This window comes from Oncorhynchus keta, chromosome 25 (assembly GCF_023373465.1).
Source record: "Oncorhynchus keta strain PuntledgeMale-10-30-2019 chromosome 25, Oket_V2, whole genome shotgun sequence".
In the NCBI taxonomy this organism is placed as follows: Eukaryota; Metazoa; Chordata; class Actinopteri; order Salmoniformes; family Salmonidae; genus Oncorhynchus; species Oncorhynchus keta.
Window position 1 is genome coordinate 46,976,518 of NC_068445.1, and position 20,644 is coordinate 46,997,161.

The window sequence follows — 20,644 nt, forward strand, 5'->3', positions numbered from 1 at the left end:
CACCCCCCAACCTCCCCCAGTCAAAGTTCTGTTATCTAGATCCAGACCAGCTGGTAGCACCCCCCCAACCTCCCCCAGTCAAAGTTCTGTTATCTAGATCCAGACCAGCTGGTAGCACCCCCCAACCTCCCCCAGTCAAAGTTCTGTCATCTAGATCCAGACCAGCTGGTAGCACCCCCCAACCTCCCCCAGTCAAAGTTCTGTCATCTAGATAGACCAGCTGGTAGCCCCCCAACCTCCCCCAGTCAAAGTTCTGTCATCTAGATCCAGACCAGCTGGTAGCACCCCCCAACCTCCCCCAGTCAAAGTTCTGTTATCTAGATCCAGACCAGCTGGTAGCACCCCCCAACCTCCCCCAGTCAAAGTTCTGTTATCTAGATCCAGACCAGCTGGTAGCACCCCCCAACCTCCCCCAGTCAAAGTTCTGTTATCTAGATCCAGACCAGCTGGTAGCACCCCCCCCAACCTCCCCAGTCAAAGTTCTGTTATCTAGATCCAGACCAGCTGGTAGCACCCCCAACCTCCCCCAGTCAAAGTTCTGTTATCTAGATCCAGACCAGCTGGTAGCACCCCCAACCTCCCCCAGTCAAAGTTCTGTCATCTAGATCCAGACCAGCTGGTAGCACCCCCCAACCTCCCCCAGTCAAAGTTCTGTTATCTAGATCCAGACCAGCTGGTAGCACCCCCCAACCTCCCCCAGTCAAAGTTCTGTTATCTAGATCCAGACCAGCTGGTAGCACCCCAATTCCTTCCCCCATCAAACATTTGATGTCTAAATCAAATCAGAGCTTTTTGTTGAGTCACCTGGCCAGGAAAGCCCTGACCACAGCACACACTGGTGACATGGTGGCTCTGAGCGAGACGTGCTGAACCACACATCCATTATGAGTTTTCTTTATATATTTCTTTTAAGCTGCTGGCTAGGACACTACTGAGCTGGATAAGGTATTGTAGTGAAATTGTTTCCCAATATACATACTTGCATATATCACCGTATAAACTACAAAGGGATACAATGAAAGTTCTGTTACATTAGATCAGACCATGCTGGTAGACATTGGTCTTGTCCAGACACTCCCCCTAGTCAAACTTCTGAAACTCATCTTTAATAAACAGAAAACAAGAGGGACACGTGACCATCCCACTAGATGTCTGGTACCTTCTGTCATAAACCACTAGATGTCTGGTACCTTCTGTCTAAACTCCCCTCAGATGTCTGGTACCTTCTGTCTAAACCAGACCAGATGTCTGGTACCACCTGTCTAAACCACCCCCAGAAAGTCTGGTACCTTCTGTCTAAACCAGACCAGTCTGGTACCTTCCCCTAAACCACCCCCATGTCTGGTACCTTCTGTTAAACCAGACCAGCTGGTACCTTCTGTCTAAACCACTAGATGTCTGGTACCTTCTGTCAAACCACTAGATGTCTGGTCCTCTGTCCAAACCACTAGATGTCTGGTACCTTCTGTCTAAACCACTAGATGTCTGGTACCTTCTGTCTAAACCACTAGATGTCTGGTACCTTCTGTCCAAACCACTAGATGTCTGGTACCTTCTGTCTAAACCACTAGATGTCTGGTACCTTCTGTCTAAACCACTAGATGTCTGGTACCTTCTGTCTAAACCACTAGATGTCTGGTACCTTCTGTCAAAGATCTAGATGTCTGGTACCTTCTGTCTAAACCACTAGATGTCTGGTACCTTCTGTCTAAACCACTAGATGTCTGGTACCTTCTGATGTCTAAATCTAGATGTCTGGTACCTTCTTGTAAACACACTAGATGTCTGGTACCTTCTGTCCAAACCACTGATGACTGGTGGCTCTGTCTAAACCACTAGATGTCTGGTACCTTCTGTCTAAACCACTAGATGTCTGGTATTCTGTTTAAACCACTAGATGTCTGGTACCTTCTGTCTAAACCACTAGATGTCTGGTACCTTCTGTCTAAACCACTAGATGTCTGGTACCTTAAACTGTCTAAACCACTAGATGTCTGGTACCTTCTGTCTAAACCACTAGATGTCTGGTACCTTCTGTCTAAACCACTAGATGTCTGGTACCTTCTGTCTAAACCACTAGATGTCTGGTACCTTCTGTCTAAACCACTAGATGTCTGGTACCTTCTGTCTAAACCACTAGATGTCTGGTACCTTCTGTCTAAACCACTAGATGTCTGGTACCTTCTGTCTAAACCACTAGATGTCTGGTACCTTCTGTCTAAACCACTAGATGTCTGGTACCTTCTGTCTAAACCACTAGATGTCTGGTACCTTCTGTCTAAACCACTAGATGTCTGGTACCTTCTGTCTAAACCACTAGATGTCTGGTACCTTCTGTCTAAACCACTAGATGTCTGGTACCTTCTGTCTAAACCACTAGATGTCTGGTACCTTCACTGATGTCTGGTAAACCACTAGATGTCTGGTACCTTCTGTCTAAACCACTAGATGTCTGGTACCTTCTGTCTAAACCACTAGATGTCTGGTACCTTCTGTCTAAACCACTAGATGTCTGGTACCTTCTGTCTAAACCACTAGATGTCTGGTACCTTCTGTCTAAACCACTAGATGTCTGGTACCTTCTGTCTAAACCACTAGATGTCTGGTACCTTCTGTCTAAACCACTAGATGTCTGGTACCTTCTGTCTAAACCACTAGATGTCTGGTACCTTCTGTCTAAACCACTAGATGTCTGGTACCTTCTGTCTAAACCACTAGATGTCTGGTACCTTCTGTCTAAACCACTAGATGTCTGGTACCTTCTGTCTAAACCACTAGATGTCTGGTACCTTCTGTCTAAACCACTAGATGTCTGGTACCTTCTGTCTAAACCACTAGATGTCTGGTACCTTCTGTCTAAACCACTAGATGGATCTGAGTACCTTCTGTGGTAAACCACTAGATGTCTGGACTACCTTCTGATGGTAAAGACCCTGAATCACTAGATGGTAACAGAGACCTTCTGTCACTAGATGGTAACAGAGACTGTCTGATGGAACCTTCTGACTAAATCACTAGATGGTACTGAGACTGCCTTCACTAGATGGTACCAGAACTGCCCGAATCACTAGATGGTCTGAGACTACCTTCACTAGATGGCTAAACTGCCTTAATCACTAGATGGTCCAGAGACTGCCTTCTGATGGTAAACCAATCAGATGGTAACTGGTACTTCCTGAATCACTAGAACCAGAGACTGCCTGAATCACTAGATGGTACCAGAGACTGTCTAATCACTAGATGGCACCAGAGATGCCTCACTAGATGGTACCAGAGACTGCCTAAATCACTAGATGGTACCAGAGACTGCCTGAATCACTAGATGGTAAACCCTGAATCACTAGATGTCTGAGTACCTTCTGATGGTAAGAGACTTCCCGAATCACTAGATGGTAACTAGATGGTCAGAGACTGCCTTCACTAGTGGTACCAGAGACTGCCTGAATCACTAGATGTCTGGACTACCTAGATGGTAAGAGACTGTGCTAAATCACTAGATGGTACTGAGACTGCCTTCTGATGGTACCACTGCCTAGATGTCTGGTACCTTCACTAGATGGCACCAAACCACTAGATGGTACCAGGTGCCTTCTAGATGGTACCAAACCAATCTAGATGTCTGGTACCTTCTGATGGTACCAAACCACTAGATGGCACTGAGACCTTCTGTCTGAATCCACTAGATGTCCAGAGACTGCCTACCTTCTGTCTAGATGGTACTAGATGTCTGGTCACCTTCTGGTACCAGAACTGCCTGAATCACTAGATGGTCTGAGACTTCCCAATCACTAGATGGTAACAGGGACTGCCTGAATCACTAGATGGCACCAGAGACTGCCTAAATCACTAGATGGTACCAGAGACTAATCCTAGATGGCACTGCCTGAATCACTAGATGGCACCAGAGACTAATCATAGATGGTACCTTCTGCCTGAATCACTAGATGGTAGATGTCTGGTACCAGAGACTGCCTGAATCACTAGATGGTACCAGAGACTGCCTAAATCACTAGATGGTACCAGAGACTGCCTGAATCTGTCTAGATGGCACCAGAGACTGCCTGAATCACTAGATGGTACCAGAGACTGCCTGAATCACTAGATGGTACCAGAGACTGCCTGAATCACTAGATGGTACCAGAGACTGCCTGAATCACTAGATGGTACCAGAGACTGCCTGAATCACTAGATGGTAACAGAGACTGCCTGAATCACTAGATGGTAACAGAGACTGCCTGAATCACTAGATGGTAACAGAGACTGACTAAATCACTAGATGGTACCAGAGACTGCCTGAATCACTAGATGGTACCAGAGACTGCCTGAATCACTAGATGGTAACAGAGACTGCCTGAATCACTAGATGGTACCAGAGACTGCCTGAATCACTAGATGGTAACAGAGACTGCCTGAATCACTAGATGGTACCAGAGACTGCCTGAATCACTAGATGGTACCAGAGACTGCCTTAATCACTAGATGGTACCAGAGACTGCCTTAATCACTAGATGGTACCAGAGACTGCCTTAATCACTAGATGGTAACAGACACTCTAAATCAGATGGTACCAGACACTCTAATCACTAGATGGTAACAGAGACTGCCTGAATCACTAGATGGCACCAGACACTCCTAAATCACTAGATGGTACTGGATGGTACCTGAAATTACAGATGGTACCAGACACTCTAAATCACTAGATGGTACCAGAGACTGCCTGAATCACTAGATGGTACCAGAGACTGCCTGAATCACTAGATGGTAACAGACACTGCTAAATCACTAGATGGTACCAGAGACTGACTAAATCACTAGATGGTAACAGACTGACTGATGGTAACTGAAAATCACTAGATGGTACCAGACACTCTAAATCACAGATGGTAACAGAGACTGCCTAAATCACTAGATGGCACCAGACACTCTAAATCACTAGATGGTAACAGAGACTGACTAAATTACAGGATGGTACCAGACACTCAAATCACTAGATGGTACCAGAGACTGCCTTAATCACTAGATGGTACCAGACACTCTAGAGACTGAGACCTAAATCACTAGATGGTACCAGAGACTCTAAATCACTAGATGGTAACAGAGACTGACTAAATCACTAGATGGTACCAGAGACTGACTAAATCACTAGATGGTACCAGAGACTGCCTGAATCACTAGATGGTACCAGAGACTGCCTGAATCACTAGATGGCACCAGAGACTGCCTGAATCACTAGATGGTACCAGAGACTGCCTGAATCACTAGATGGTACCAGAGACTGCCTGAATCACTAGATGGTACCAGAGACTGCCTGAATCACTAGATGGTACCAGAGACTGCCTGAATCACTAGATGGTACCAGAGACTGCCTGAATCACTAGATGGTACCAGAGACTGACTAAATCACTAGATGGTACCAGAGACTGACTAAATCACTAGATGGTACCAGAGACTGACTAAATCACTAGATGGTACCAGAGACTGCCTGAATCACTAGATGGTAACAGACACTCTAAATCACTAGATGGTACCAGACAGTCTAAATCACTAGATGGCACCAGAGACTGACTAAATCACATGATGGTACCAGACACTCTAAATCACTAGATGGTACCAGAGACTGACTAAATCACTAGATGGTACCAGAGACTGACTAAATCACTAGATGGTACCAGAGACTGCCTGAATCACTAGATGGTACCAGAGACTGCCTGAAATCACTAGATGGTACCAGAGACTGCCTGAATCACTAGATGGTAAGAGACTGCCTGAATCACTAGATGGTAACAGGGACTGCCTGAATCACTAGATGGTAACAGAGACTGCCTGAATCACTAGATGGTAACAGACTGCCTGAATCACTAGATGGCACCAGAGACTGCCTGAATCACTAGATGGTAACAGAGACTGCCTGAATCACTAGATGGTACCAGACTGCCTGAATCACTAGATGGTACCAGAGACTGCCTTAATCACTAGATGGTACCAGAGACTGCCTGAATCACTAGATGGTACCAGAGACTGCCTTAATCACTAGATGGTAACAGACACTCTAAATCACTAGATGGTACAGAGACTTCCCGAATCACTAGATGGTAACAGAGACTGACTAAATCACTAGATGGTACCAGAGACTGCTAAATCACTAGATGGTACCAGAGACTGCCTAAATCACTAGATGGTACCAGAGACTGCCTAAATCACTAGATGGTACCAGAGACTGCTAAATCACTAGATGGTACCAGAGACTGACTAAATCACTAGATGGTAACAGAGACTGACTAAATCACTAGATGGTACCAGACACTCTAAATCACTAGATGGTACCAGAGACTGCTAAATCACTAGATGGTACCAGACACTCTAAATTACAGGATGGTACCAGACACTCTAAACCACTAGATGGTACCAGAGACCGCCTTAATCACTAGATGGTACCAGACACTCTAAATCACTTGATGGTAACAGAGACTGACTAAATCACTAGATGGTACCAGAGACTGCCTAAATCACTAGATGGCACCAGAGACTGCCTGAATCACTAGATGGTACCAGAGACTGCCTGAATCACTAGATGGTACCAGAGACTGCCTGAATCACTAGATGGTACCAGAGACTGCCTGAATCACTAGATGGTACCAGAGACTTCCCGAATCACTAGATGGTAACAGGGACTGCCTGAATCACTAGATGGCACCAGAGACTGCCTGAATCACTAGATGGTACCAGAGACTGCCTGAATCACTAGATGGTACCAGAGACTGCCTGAATCACTAGATGGTACCAGAGACTGCCTGAATCACTAGATGGTACCAGAGACTGCCTGAATCACTAGATGGTACCAGAGACTGCCTGAATCACTAGATGGTACCAGAGACTGCCTGAATCACTAGATGGTACCAGAGACTGCCTGAATCACTAGATGGTACCAGAGACTGCCTGAATCACTAGATGGTACAGAGACAGATGGTACCAGAGACTGCCTGAATCACTAGATGGTACCAGAGACTGCCTGAATCACTAGATGGTAACAGAGACTGCTAAATCACTAGATGGTACCAGAGACTGCCTGAATCACTAGATGGTACCAGAGACTGCCTTAATCACTAGATGGTACCAGAGACTGCCTTAATCACTAGATGGTAACAGACACTCTAAATCACTAGATGGTACCAGAGACTGACTAAATCACTAGATGGTAACAGAGACTGACTTAAACACTAGATGGTAACAGACACTCTAAATCACTAGATGGTACCAGACACTCTAAATCACAGGATGGTAACAGAGACTGACTAAATCACTAGATGGCACCAGACACTCTAAATCACTAGATGGCAACAGACACTCTAAATCACTAGATGGTACCAGACACTCTAAATTACAGGATGGTACCAGACACTCTAAATCACTAGATGGTACCAGAGACTGACTAAATCACTAGATGGTACCAGACACTCTAAATCACTAGATGGTAACAGACACTCTAAATCACTAGATGGTAACAGAGACTGACTAAATCACAAGATGGTACCAGACACTCTAAATCACTAGATGGTACCAGACACTCTAAATCACTAGATGGTACCAGACACTCTAAAACACAAGATGGTAACAGAGACTGACTAAATCACTAGATGGTACCAGACACTCTAAATCACTAGATGGTAACAGAGACTGACTAAATCACAGATGGTAACAGACACTCTAAATCACTAGATGGTACCAGAGACTGCCTAAATCACTAGATGGTACCAGACACTCTAAATCACTAGATGGTACCAGAGACCGCTAAATCACTAGATGGTACCAGACACTCTAAATCACTAGATGGTAACAGAGACTGACTAAATCACTAGATGGTAACAGAGACTCTAAATCACTAGATGGCACCAGACACTCTAAATCACTAGATGGTACCAGAGACTGGAATCACTAGATGGCACCAGAGACTGCTAAATCACTAGATGGCACCAGACACTGCTAAATCACTAGATGGCACCAGACACTCTAAATCACTAGATGGTACCAGACACTGCCTGAATCACTAGATGGTACCAGAGACTGCCTGAATCACTAGATGGTACCAGACACTCTAAATCACTAGATGGTACCAGAGACTGACTAAATCACTAGATGGTACCAGACACTCTAAATCACTAGATGGTACCAGAGACTGACTAAATCACTAGATGGCACCAGACACTCTAAATCACTAGATGGCACCAGACACTCTAAATCACTAGATGGTACCAGACACTCTAAATCACTAGATGGCACCAGACACTCTAAATCACTAGATGGCACCAGACACTCTAAATCACTAGATGGTACCAGACACTCTAAACTAAATCACTAGATGGTACCAGACACTCTAAATCACTAGATGGCACCAGACACTCTAAACCACTAGATGGTAACAGACACTCTAAATCACTAGATGGCACCAGACACTCTAAATCACTAGATGGTAACAGAGACTGACTAAATCACTAGATGGCACCAGACACTCTAAATCACTAGATGGTAACAGACACTCTAAATCACTAGATGGCACCAGACACTCTAAATTACAGGATGGTACCAGACACTCTAAACCACTAGATGGTAACAGAGACTGACTAAATCACTAGATGGTAACAGACACTCTAAATCACTAGATGGCACCAGACACTCTAAATTACAGGATGGTAACAGAGACTGACTAAATCACTAGATGGCACCAGACACTCTAAATCACTAGATGGCACCAGACACTCTAAATCACTAGATGGCACCAGACACTCTAAATCACAGGATGGTACCAGACACTCTAAACCACTAGATGGTAACAGAGACTGACTAAATCACTAGATGGTAACAGACACTCTAAATCACTAGATGGTAACAGAGACTGACTAAATCACTAGATGGTAACAGACACTCTAAATCACTAGATGGCACCAGACACTCTAAATCACTAGATGGTACCAGACACTCTAAACCACTAGATGGTAACAGAGACTGACTAAATCACTAGATGGTAACAGACACTCTAAATCACTAGATGGCACCAGACACTCTAAATCACTAGATGGCACCAGACACTCTAAATCACTAGATGGCACCAGACACTCTAAACCACTAGATGGTAACAGAGACTGACTAAATCACTAGATGGTAACAGACACTCTAAATCACTAGATGGCACCAGACACTCTAAACCACTAGATGGTAACAGAGACGGACTAAATCACTAGATGGCACCAGTTTGTCATCTTTGCCTTCTGTCTTCCTCCAAGCAGCTTTATTCAATTGGGACCAAGTTACCTCTTAAATATGAGTAAATCCAGCATGGAGGCTGATATCAATGTCATAATTCACAGACTATAGAGGTGAAATCTTCTTTTATACCATGGCGTTGTTGCATACTCATTCCTGATTGGCTTGAAGGGCATTGTAGAGCATACATTATTTAAGTGATAACGCCGGTGATTGGAGGATATATTGGCACGGGTGTTGTTAGGTCCCTTGACGAAGTCGGGGGGGGGTCGGCAAACCGTACCAATATTTCCTCCAATCACCAGCTTCGACGGCATGACAAAACATGTATTTTTACTGCTCTAATTTCAGTAACCAGTTTATAATAGCAATAAGGCTTTGTGTTATATGGTCAATATCCCACCGCTGAAGGGCACTCGGCGTTGTGTCGTGCCTGGACGCAGCCCTTAGCCGTGGTTTACCCCCTCGGGCATTTATTGCTTCAATAATGCACGGTATATCAGGTAGAATTCCATGGCTATAGTTCACTCTTACATGAGCTATTTGTAACTGCTTTTGAAAGCAAATGTCGAATTGAAAACATTGACGTTGTTGAATTTGATTTTCATAATAGTACATTTAGAGTCGTGGTTTGAGTAGCTCAACTAGCAAGCCTGTTTGTTTGGTTAGCACGTTAACTACTGTATCTGCTATCTAGTAAACTTACGAGCAGTTTAGGTGGATGTTGAACACATTTCTACAGGGAAAAAGTAACACATTTGTTTGTAGCAGCAAATGTGTTAAATTATAGCCATGATATATAAAAAAGAGATAATCAACTCGCCTCTATGCAGTGTACAGACGACGAGACGGCCAGACGCATACATTATTTAAGTGACGGCCTACAGAGGAGGAGGTGAGGGCCCTCGGAGTGTGGTGTCAGGAAAATACCTCATCAACGTAAAAAACTAAGGAGATGATTGTGGACTCAAAACAGCAATTTATTTATATAGCCCTTTGTGTTCGTACAGACAAACAGCTGATATCTCAAAGTGCTGTACAGAAACACTCACAAACCTAAAACATCCCAATCAGCAAACAATGCAGGTGTAAAAGCAGTGAGGTGGCTACTAGAAACTACCTGCCCTCCAGGACACCTACACCACCACGTTGTTACAGGAAGATAAAGATCATCATACATCAACCACCGAACCACTGCCTGTTCACCCCGCTGATCATCCATGTACAGTGTACTGAAAAACAGCTGTACAGACTGAGTACAACATTGAGTGGCTGCTGCCACACATTTCCACCCAACTCCAGAATAATGTTGATGGGAATTATGTAAATATATCATAACATAAGACCTTATAATCAAATACCCTACATTATTCATCTCATATGCATATGTATATATGCTACAGTGTAACATGTACTAGCCAGTTAACTATGCACTGTTTACTTTGTCTACACACTGATAGTACATAACATAAGAGATAATCTACTGTATGCTGCTCTGTACCGTCACTCATGATTCATATATGCATGTACATGTTCCTTACCCCTTACACTGTGCTAAGACTGTTTTGGATAGTAGATAATCACTGCATAACTAGAGATAATCACACTCGCATTTAACATCTGCTAACCATGTGCAGTGACAAATAAAATTTGATTTGTTTGTACATGTACTAGAGTACACTGTGCTCCACTGATAGTACATAACATAAGAGATAATCAACTCGCCTCTATGCAGGGCTAATGGACATTTTTAGAAGAATGCAATGTGGGTACTTTATATTTGTCCAGTTTCTCACATGTACCAGTGTTTTATTTTATGGATGTGTGTTTTGCATATCCCAACTCCCCCCTGAGAGTGGGGTCACAGCCAGAGTCAGCCATTATCAACGGTTAGGGTTATGTGCCTTGGTCAAGGGGCACGTCAACAGATTTTTTTTTTTTCCCCCTGCCCTGTCGTCTCAGCGGATTTGAACTACCTACTTTGCAATCACTGGTCCAACCCTCTTAACCACTAGGCTACCTGCTACCCAAATTTGTTTCAGATTTGAGGCTGACTTTGATTTGCTTACACACACACACACACACACACATACAAATAAATACAAATAAATGACATGGCATTATTTAAACACAATGTATGTATTTAACTGTTTGTTTTTTTGGAAACTATCATGATAACAGCACATATAAGTAGTTCATTTGTTTCCAGTGGCAGCAATGTGGTTGAATCATTCCAGCTGTGGAAATGATGGCCATTATGAAGTATTAAAACAGGAGTATTAAAACAGGAGTTGTGTTCTAATGGAAAAGAGATGTTTTCTGTTACACACGCAATACGTGTCCCTTTAAATCCAATCTTCTGGAGGGGATACTCCTAGCTGGAAGTGGTTTGGAGGGGACCGGTCGACCGTGCAACCAGCACCTGGGAGCTAGAAGAAACTAGACTTGGCCCGCGAGGAAAGGTAGGCTCTCAGGAAACGCTGCGTTTCTCACTCAAACGAACCGTAAGAACACTTTGATGGTTTTATGATGGATCGAGGCATTGCAAAGTGTATCCTGGCAAAAAAAAAAAAAAAAACGAGAGAGAGAGAGAAAGAGGCGAGACGGGAGGGTGTGCGCTCCAATAAGGAGGGTCACTAATGCCTCTGAAGCTGTGAAACTTCCTGACCGACATCTGCTTCCATTTCCCTTCAACTTCCCTGAAATAAGGCAGTCTGATGGTCGGTGCGTCGCGCCCTGAATCATCTACAGCCTTCCTTGTGGTTGTTGGACCGCAGAGGCTCCTGTCACTCCAGACCCCAGGATTCCATCCATGACTGGTGTTCCATTGCTAGTCGCTAGACTCGCTACCTCAAACCCAGGTTAGGGCCTGTCTGCCCCTCTCTCTCTCTCTCCGGTTCCCTGGAAAGAATGTGTTGGTCCATTGAGATGTGAAGTGCGTATTGATTATGGGGCTCCTTCAGTTTCCTGTCTGTGACGCCGATGCTACTGGCACGAATCACTTTGGTTATTAACTAGCTGCTTCCAGCGCGCCAATTTGTCTTAACTTTTATTATCTTAGCAACGGACAAATGATATCTGAAAATGAACAGCCCAGAAATCACTTCACCGGAGAGAAAAAGAGAGATGGGGGAGAGAGAGAAGGAATCATTTATCTTTGGTCTGTCAGTGGGAGACAAATTATATTTTATGACGACAGCTGCAGCATAATAGTTAACCACGAGATACCACGTCTCATCAGATACCACGTCTCATCAGACACCACGTCTCATCAGATACCATCAGACACCACGTCTCGGCAGATACCATCAGATACCACGTCTCGTCAGATACCATGAGATACCACGTCTCCTCAGATACCACGTCTCGGCAGATACCACGTCTCGTCAGATACCACGTCTCGTCAGATACCACGTCTCGTCAGATACCACGTCTCATCAGATACCATCAGATACCACGTCTCGTCAGATACCACGTCTCGTCAGATACCACGTCTCGTCAGATACCACGTCTCGTCAGACACCATCAGATACCATCAGATACCACATCTCATCAGATACCATCAGATACCACGTCTCATCAGATACCACGTCTCGTCAGATACCACGTCTCGTCAGACACCATCAGATACCATCAGATACCACATCTCATCAGATACCATCAGATACCATCAGATACCACGTCTCATCAGATACCACATCTCATCAGATACCACGTCTCGTCAGATACCACGTCAGATACCATCAGATACCATCAGATACCACGTCTCATCAGATACCACGTCTCGTCAGATCCCATCAGATACCACGTCTCGTCAGATACCATCAGATACCACGTCTCATCAGATACCACGTCTCATCAGACACCGTCAGACACCACATCTCATCAGATACCACGTCTCGTCAGATACCACGTCTCATCAGATACCACGTCTCGGCAGATACCATGTCTCATCAGATAACACGTCTCATCAGATACCATCAGATACCACGTCTCGTCAGATACCACGTCTCATCAGATACCATCAGATACCACGTCTCGTCAGATACCATCAGACACCACGTCTCATCAGATACCGTCAGACACCACGTCTCATCAGATACCATCAGACACCACGTCTCATCAGATACCGTCAGACACCACGTCTCATCAGATACCGTCAGACACCACGTCTCATCAGATACCATATCTCATCAGATACCGTCAGACACCACGTCTCATCAGATACCGTCAGACACCACGTCTCATCAGATACCGTCAGATACCACGTCTCATCAGATACAATCAGACACCACGTCTCATCAGATACCGTCAGACACCACGTCTCATCAGATACCGTCAGACACCACGTCTCATCAGATACCGTCAGACACCACGTCTCATCAGATACCGTCAGACACCACGTCTCATCAGATACCGTCAGACACCACGTCTCATCAGATACCGTCAGACACCACGTCTCATCAGATACCGTCAGACACCACGTCTCATCAGATACCGTCAGACACCACGTCTCATCAGATACCGTCAGACACCACGTCTCATCAGATACCGTCAGACACCACGTCTCATCAGATACCGTCAGACACCACGTCTCGTCAGATACCGTCAGACACCACGTCTCATCAGATACCGTCAGACACCACGTCTCATCAGATAACTGACACCACATCTCTGTCAATGACATTCCTTTAGGTTTTTGAACAGTGATTATTCAAGTGCTGAACAATAACTCGCTGTACAATAACTCGCTGTACACTCTCTTCCAAGTTCCTATACAATGATTGAAAGAGCGAGAGAACATCTGTATAGTGGCTGTACTGTACACCAGTATAGTGGACAACCAATCGAAACTAACTAGCTTCCATTCACTATTAATGAGTGTTACTCCTCTCAAGCTGCGAGAGCAGCCGGCCTGATGCCTCCTGATGATGAGATGCTGTTTATAGTTAGTCTAATGAGGAGCAGCAAGCTGCAGGTTGACTAGTTCAGAGAACCACAAATGGAGCATTCTGTTTGATCGGAGAACCACAAATGGAGCATTCTGTTTGATCAGAGAACCACAAATGGAACATTCTGTTTGATCAGAGAACCACAAACGGAGCATTCTGTTTGATCAGAGAACCACAAATGGAGCATTCTGTTTGATCGGAGAACCACAAACGGAGCATTCTAAACTCAACAGAAAAAGAAACGTGGTTTCTTTTTCAGGACCCTGTCTTTCAAAGATAATTTGTAAAAATCCAAATAACTTCACCGATCTTCATTGTAAAGGGTTTAAACACTGTTTCCCATGTTCAATGAACCATAAACAATTAATGACCATTCTACAGGTGAATGTTCATTAAGACACTAACAGCTTACAGACGGTAGGCAATTAAGGTCACAGTTATGAAAACTTAGGACACTAAAGAGACCTTTCTACGGACTCTGAAAAACACCAAAAGAAAGATGACCAGGGTCCCCGCTCATCTGCTCGAACGTGATTTAGGCATGCTGCAAGGAGGCATGAGGACTGCAGATGTGGCCAGTGCAATAAATTGCAATGTTCGTACTGTGAGACACCTAAGACAGCGCTATAGGGAGACAGGACGGGCAGCTGATTGTCCTCGCAGTGGCAGACCACGTGTAACAACACCTGCAAAATAAAGCAATGAATGATTTTTGAAAAATATTGTAGACCGTGGCTGTGAATACAGAGTTTTAGCCCCCCCTCCCTTTCCGGAACACTCTTTTCTCAACACTAATAATCCGGATGCTATTTTATGCACATATTAATTCTTTAATTTAGCTGCTGCTCACACTCCACCTCCCTTCGCGTTCCTCTCTTTACTCTCTTCTGAACCACGATGATGTAACCTATGTCTCTGCCTCATATATTTCTGAACAGCTGAAAATAAAAACAAAAAACCCAAAATATATATAGCCGTTGCACAAGCAGGATGCAGGTTAAACAAACGTTCCAAAATATATAAAAAGAACACTAGTGCCGTTGCACAAATGCAGCAGAATTAGTGCTTGACTTGGGCAGGAGCTCACCGAAACTGAGTACCGGCACCTCAAATATTCCACTGCTTGAGTTCCCGTTTCTCTGATAGAATATTAGCTCAAAAGTGTTGTGGAGCTCCTTGCCCCTAAATATAAACAGTACCGGCATCCAAAATGGATACCGGCACCTATTTCACTCCAAGTCAAACACTGTCGCTAATTAGACTGCATGTCTGTGTCTTGCTTGTGTTTTCGTATGCTGCCTAAATAGCTGCGTGTAACTCTCCACACACAGGCCCCATAACTGCTAATTTGCCTCTCAGTGATCATCCTACTGAATCTAGATCTGCCTGAAAAGTAGCTAGCTGGAGCTATCATTACTTACATCGTTTCTCAACAACTGCTTTAGACTGTCTCCAATTGGTCATGATAATCTACTAAATTAATCTGTTACTTTAGACTGTCTCCTATTGGTGATGATAATCTACATAGTTATGCTACTTTAGACTGTCTCCTATTGGTGATGATAATCTACATAGTTATGCTGCTTTAGACTGTCTCCTATTGGTGATGATAATCTACCAGGTTATGCTGCTTTAGACTGTCTCCTATTGGTGATGATAATCTACATAGTTATTCTGCTTTAGACTGTCTCCTATTGTTGATGATAATCTACATAGTTATTCTGCTTTAGACTGTCTCCTATTGGTGATGATAATCTACATAGTTATGCTGCTTTAGACTGTCTCCTATTGGTGATGATAATCTACATAGTTATTCTGCTTTAGACTGTCTCCTATTGGTGAGTTATTTATGCTGCTTTAGACTGTCTCCTATTGGTGATGATAATCTACATAGTTATTCTGCTTTAGACTGTCTCCTATTGGTGATGATAATCTACATAGTTATGCTGCTTTAGACTGTCTCCTATTGGTGATGATAATCTACATAGTTATTCTGTTATGTCTCCTATTGGTGATGATAATCTACATAGTTATTCTGCTTTAGACTGTCTCCTATTGGTGATGATAATCTACATAGTTATTCTGCTTTAGACTGTCTCCTATTGGTGATGATAATCTACATAGTTATTCTGCTTTAGACTGTCTCCTATTGGTGATGATAATCTACATAGTTATTCTGCTTTAGACTGTCTCCTATTGGTGATGATAATCTACGTAGTTATTCTGCTTTAGACTGTCTCCTATTGGTGATGATAATCTACATAGTTATGCTGCTTTAGACTGTCTCCTATTGGTGATGATAATCTACATAGTTATTCTGCTTTAGACTGTCTCCTATTGGTGATGATAATCTACATAGTTAAATCACTATGTTGACTGCCTGTCTGTGTCTTTTATGTTTGCAATACTGTTACAACAGACAGTCAAGTTTGTACAAACATGTTGATCATGTCTTCTGGGTACAACATGTAAATAGCTGCATATGGGCACCAGCTACATAGCGGAGTGGCAGCAGCTACATAGCAGACTGGGCAGCAGCTACATAGCAGACTGGGCACCAGCTACATAGCGGAGTGGCAGCAGCTACACAGCAGACTGGGCAGCAGCTACATAGCGGAGTGGCAGCAGCTACACAGCAGATTGGGCAGCAGCCACATAGCGGAGTGGGTAGCAGCTACATAGCAGACTGGGCAGCAGCTACATAGCGGAGTGGCAGCAGCTACACAGCAGACTGGGCAGCAGCTACATAGCGGAGTGGCAGCAGCTACACAGCAGACTGGGCAGCAGCTACATAGCGGACTGGGCAGCAGCTACATAGCAGACTGGGCAGCAGCTACATAGCGGAGTGGCAGCAGCTACATAGCAGACTGGGCACCAGCTACATAGCGGAGTGGGTAGTAGCTACATATCAGACTTGGCAGCAGCTACATAGCGGAGTGGTAGCAGCTACATAGCAGACTGGGCAGCAGCTACATAGCTGACTGGGTAGCAGCTACATAGCGGAGTGGGTTGCAGCTACATAGTGTAGTGGCAGCAGCTACATAGCGGAGTGGGCAGCAGCTACATAGCAGAATGGGTAGTAGCTACATAGCGGAGGACACCAGCTACATAGCGGAGTGGCAGCAGCTACATAGCAGACTGGGCAGCAGCTACATAGTGGAGTGGCACCAGCTACATAGCGTAGTGGCAGCAGCTACATAGCGGAGTGGGCAGCAGCTACATAGCAGACTGGGCAGCAGCTACATAGTGGAGTGACACCAGCTACATAGCGGAGTGGCAGCAGCTACATAGCAGACTGGGCAGCAGCTACATAGTGGAGTGGCACCAGCTACATAGCGTAGTGGCAGCAGCTACATAGCAGACTGGGCAGCAGCGACATAGCGGAGTGGGCAGCAGCTACATAGCAGACTGGGTAGCAGCTACATAGCAGACTGGGCAGCAGCTACATAGCAGACTGGGTAGCAGCTACATAGCAGACTTGGCAGCAGCTACATAGCGGAGTGGCAGCAGCTACATAGCAGAGTGGCAGCAGCTACATAGCAGAGTGGGCAGCAGCTACATAGCAGACTGGGCAGCAGCTACATAGCAGACTGGGTAGCAGCTACATAGCGGAGTGGCAGCAGCTACATAGCAGAGTGGGCAGCAGCTACATAGCAGACTGGGTAGCAGCTACATAGCAGACTGGGTAGCAGCTACATAGCAGACTGGGTAGCAGCTACATAGCGGAGTGGGTAGCAGCTACATAGCGGAGTGGTAGCAGCTACATAGTGTAGTGGCACCAGCTACATAGCGGAGTGGACAGCAGCTTCATAGCGAAGTGGGCAGCAGCTACATAGCGGAGTGGCAGCAGCTACATCGCAAACTTCAGGCAATGAGTGTGGCAGAACGGGCTCCAACCCCATGATAGCACCAGCAGTCCAGTCTATGAGGGGATTGTGACGCAAGATCCATGAAAACTCCAATACCACGGGTGCCTGAGGAGACTTGATGAGCATGAACTCTATAGTCTCACTGTGGTTCCCTGACACTTGCAGGTTGATAGGAGTTGATAACATCCATGGGAATGGAGAGGAGTTGAGTGGGGATGCCCAGCGCTAACACCAGGGTTGTGTCCATGAAACTCTCATCGGCCCCAGAGTCAATGTGTACCTGGAGAGATTTCTACTGGTCGTCCCACTGCAGGATGACTTTGAGAGGGGTGTGAGTAAGGAGAGAAGGACAATTCTCTGTATGACTTTTAATGGACAGGTAGACACGTAGGTAGACACCTGTAGTCCTGCAATACAGACAACTCTTGGTGTTAAGTCTGCGTAAACGTTGGGCTGGAGACAACCTAGCTCTGCTGAGTTGCATCTGCTCCGGAAGAGGCGAGTTGACGGATCTCGGAGGCTCTCGGAGGAACTCGGGTGACCTCGGATTCCTCGGAGGCGAGGTGGGATCCCTCCTACGTTCCCGTAGCCAACCATCAATCCGGATGGTCAATGCAATGAGTGAGTAGAGATCCGTTGGCAGCTCCCGGGCTGGGAGCTCGTCTTTAACCTCCTCCGATAATCCGAGCAGAAACGTGTTGAACAGGGAACCCGGGTTCCAGGCACTCTCGGTAGCCAACATGCGGAAGTCAACAGCATTGTCTGCCACACTACGAAAGTCTTAATGAAGCTGGAGTAACTTCCGGGCAGCCTCTCTCGCAGAGAATGGACAAAAAAAACACTTTTTCACCTCAGCCACAAACTCCTCTGGACTGAAGCACACAGCAGATTGTTATTCCCGCACCGCCTTAGCCCAGACGGGGCCCCTCCCGGACATCAGCGTTATGAGGTATGCTATTTTCGAGCGGTCAGAGGGAAAGGACGAGGGCTGCAACTCGAAGATGAGGGAACACTGGGAGATAAATGTCCGACAGATTCCTGACTCTCCCGCGAAGCGTCCTGGAGGGGATAAGCGGGGTTCTCGGGTGGCCTGGAGAGACACGCTGCTCAAAGTGGGGTTACTGAGGGGCTTTGAGGTTACTGTCGTGTTTTAATGGACAGGTAGACACCTGTAAGGTTACTGTCATGTCTGGCTTAGGTTACTGTCGCTGTTTTTCCATGGACAGGTCTTGACATCCTTCCAAAGACCTTACTCTGTACGCCGTTTGCGGAGCTGGTTACTGCTGGGTCAGTCATTTACTATCAGAACAGGTAGACCCAGATGACAATTACCTGTACAACTAGGTTACCAGTCATGTCTGGCTCCCCCAACAGACAATCCCTAGCCCTACCAGTCATCTACAACTCCAGTAAAAACTGTAAAGACCTTCCACCAGTCACACCTGATGTTACATACTGGTCTTGAATCCTTCTACACAAGACCTTGAAGAAACTCCTGTGTATCTACTGTGTTGCGGTAGCTGGTCTGAGTCTGCTGGGTACAGTCACTGGCCTGTAGTCTACTGTACATACTCAGAACTCTACTGGATAAGACCCAGATGCAGACACTGATTACATAAGTCACATGTTACATAGTTTACTGACGTTACATACTAACTGATGTTACATACTGTAGTCTACTGACGTACCTGTAGTCATCTACAACCCCCTCCCCTGAAAACCATTACAACTAAAAACCCTGTAGTCTACTGACCAGTCATCTACAACTGTAGTCTACAAAAACTGTAGTCTAGAACTAAAGACCTTACATAGCTGTACCAGTCATCACCTGATGTTACATACTGTAGTCTACTGACGTTACATACTGTAGTCTACTGACGTTACATACTGTAGTCTACTGACGTTACATACTGTAGTCTACTGATGTTACATAGTGTAGTCTACTGACGTTACATAGCTGTAGTCTACTGATGTTACATACTGTAGTCTACTGACGTTACATACTGTAGTCTACTGACGTTACATAGCTGTAGTCTACTGATGTTACATAGCTGTAGTCTACTGACGTTACATACTGTAGTCTACTGACGTTACATAGCTGTAGTCTACTGACGTTACATACTGTAGTCTACTGATGTTACATAGCTGTAGTCTACTGACGTTACATACTGTAGTCTACTGACGTTGCATACTGTAGTCTACTGACGTTACATAGCTGTAGTCTACTGACGTTACATACTGTAGCTGTAGTCTACTGACGTTACATAGCTGTAGTCTACTGACGTTACATACTGTAGTCTACTGATGTTACATACTGTAGTCTACTGATGTTACATACTGTAGTCTACTGACGTTACATACTGTAGTCTACTGATGTTACATAGCTGTAGTCTACTGATGTTACATACTGTAGTCTACTGATGTTACATACTGTAGTCTACTGTCTACTGTAGTCGTTACATAGCTGTAGTCTACTGACGTTACGTAGCTGTAGTCTACTAATGTTACATACTGTAGTCTACTGACGTTACATAGCTGTAGTCTACTGATGTTACATACTGTAGT

General features: G+C 45.0%; 1 protein-coding gene across 1 annotated transcript; it reads right to left on the reverse strand.

The window, feature by feature from the left end:
- Positions 1–1,099: 1,099 nt before the first annotated feature.
- LOC127911916 (uncharacterized) lies at positions 1,100–13,945 on the reverse strand. Its single transcript, XM_052479966.1, has 5 exons — positions 13,443–13,945; positions 2,430–2,864; positions 2,002–2,391; positions 1,553–1,642; positions 1,100–1,103 (listed from the first exon to the last, which is right to left on the reverse strand). Exons 1-5 carry the CDS (start codon positions 13,943–13,945, stop codon positions 1,100–1,102), a joined length of 1,422 nt encoding a protein of 473 aa, XP_052335926.1.
- Between the last annotated feature and the right edge of the window lie 6,699 nt (positions 13,946–20,644).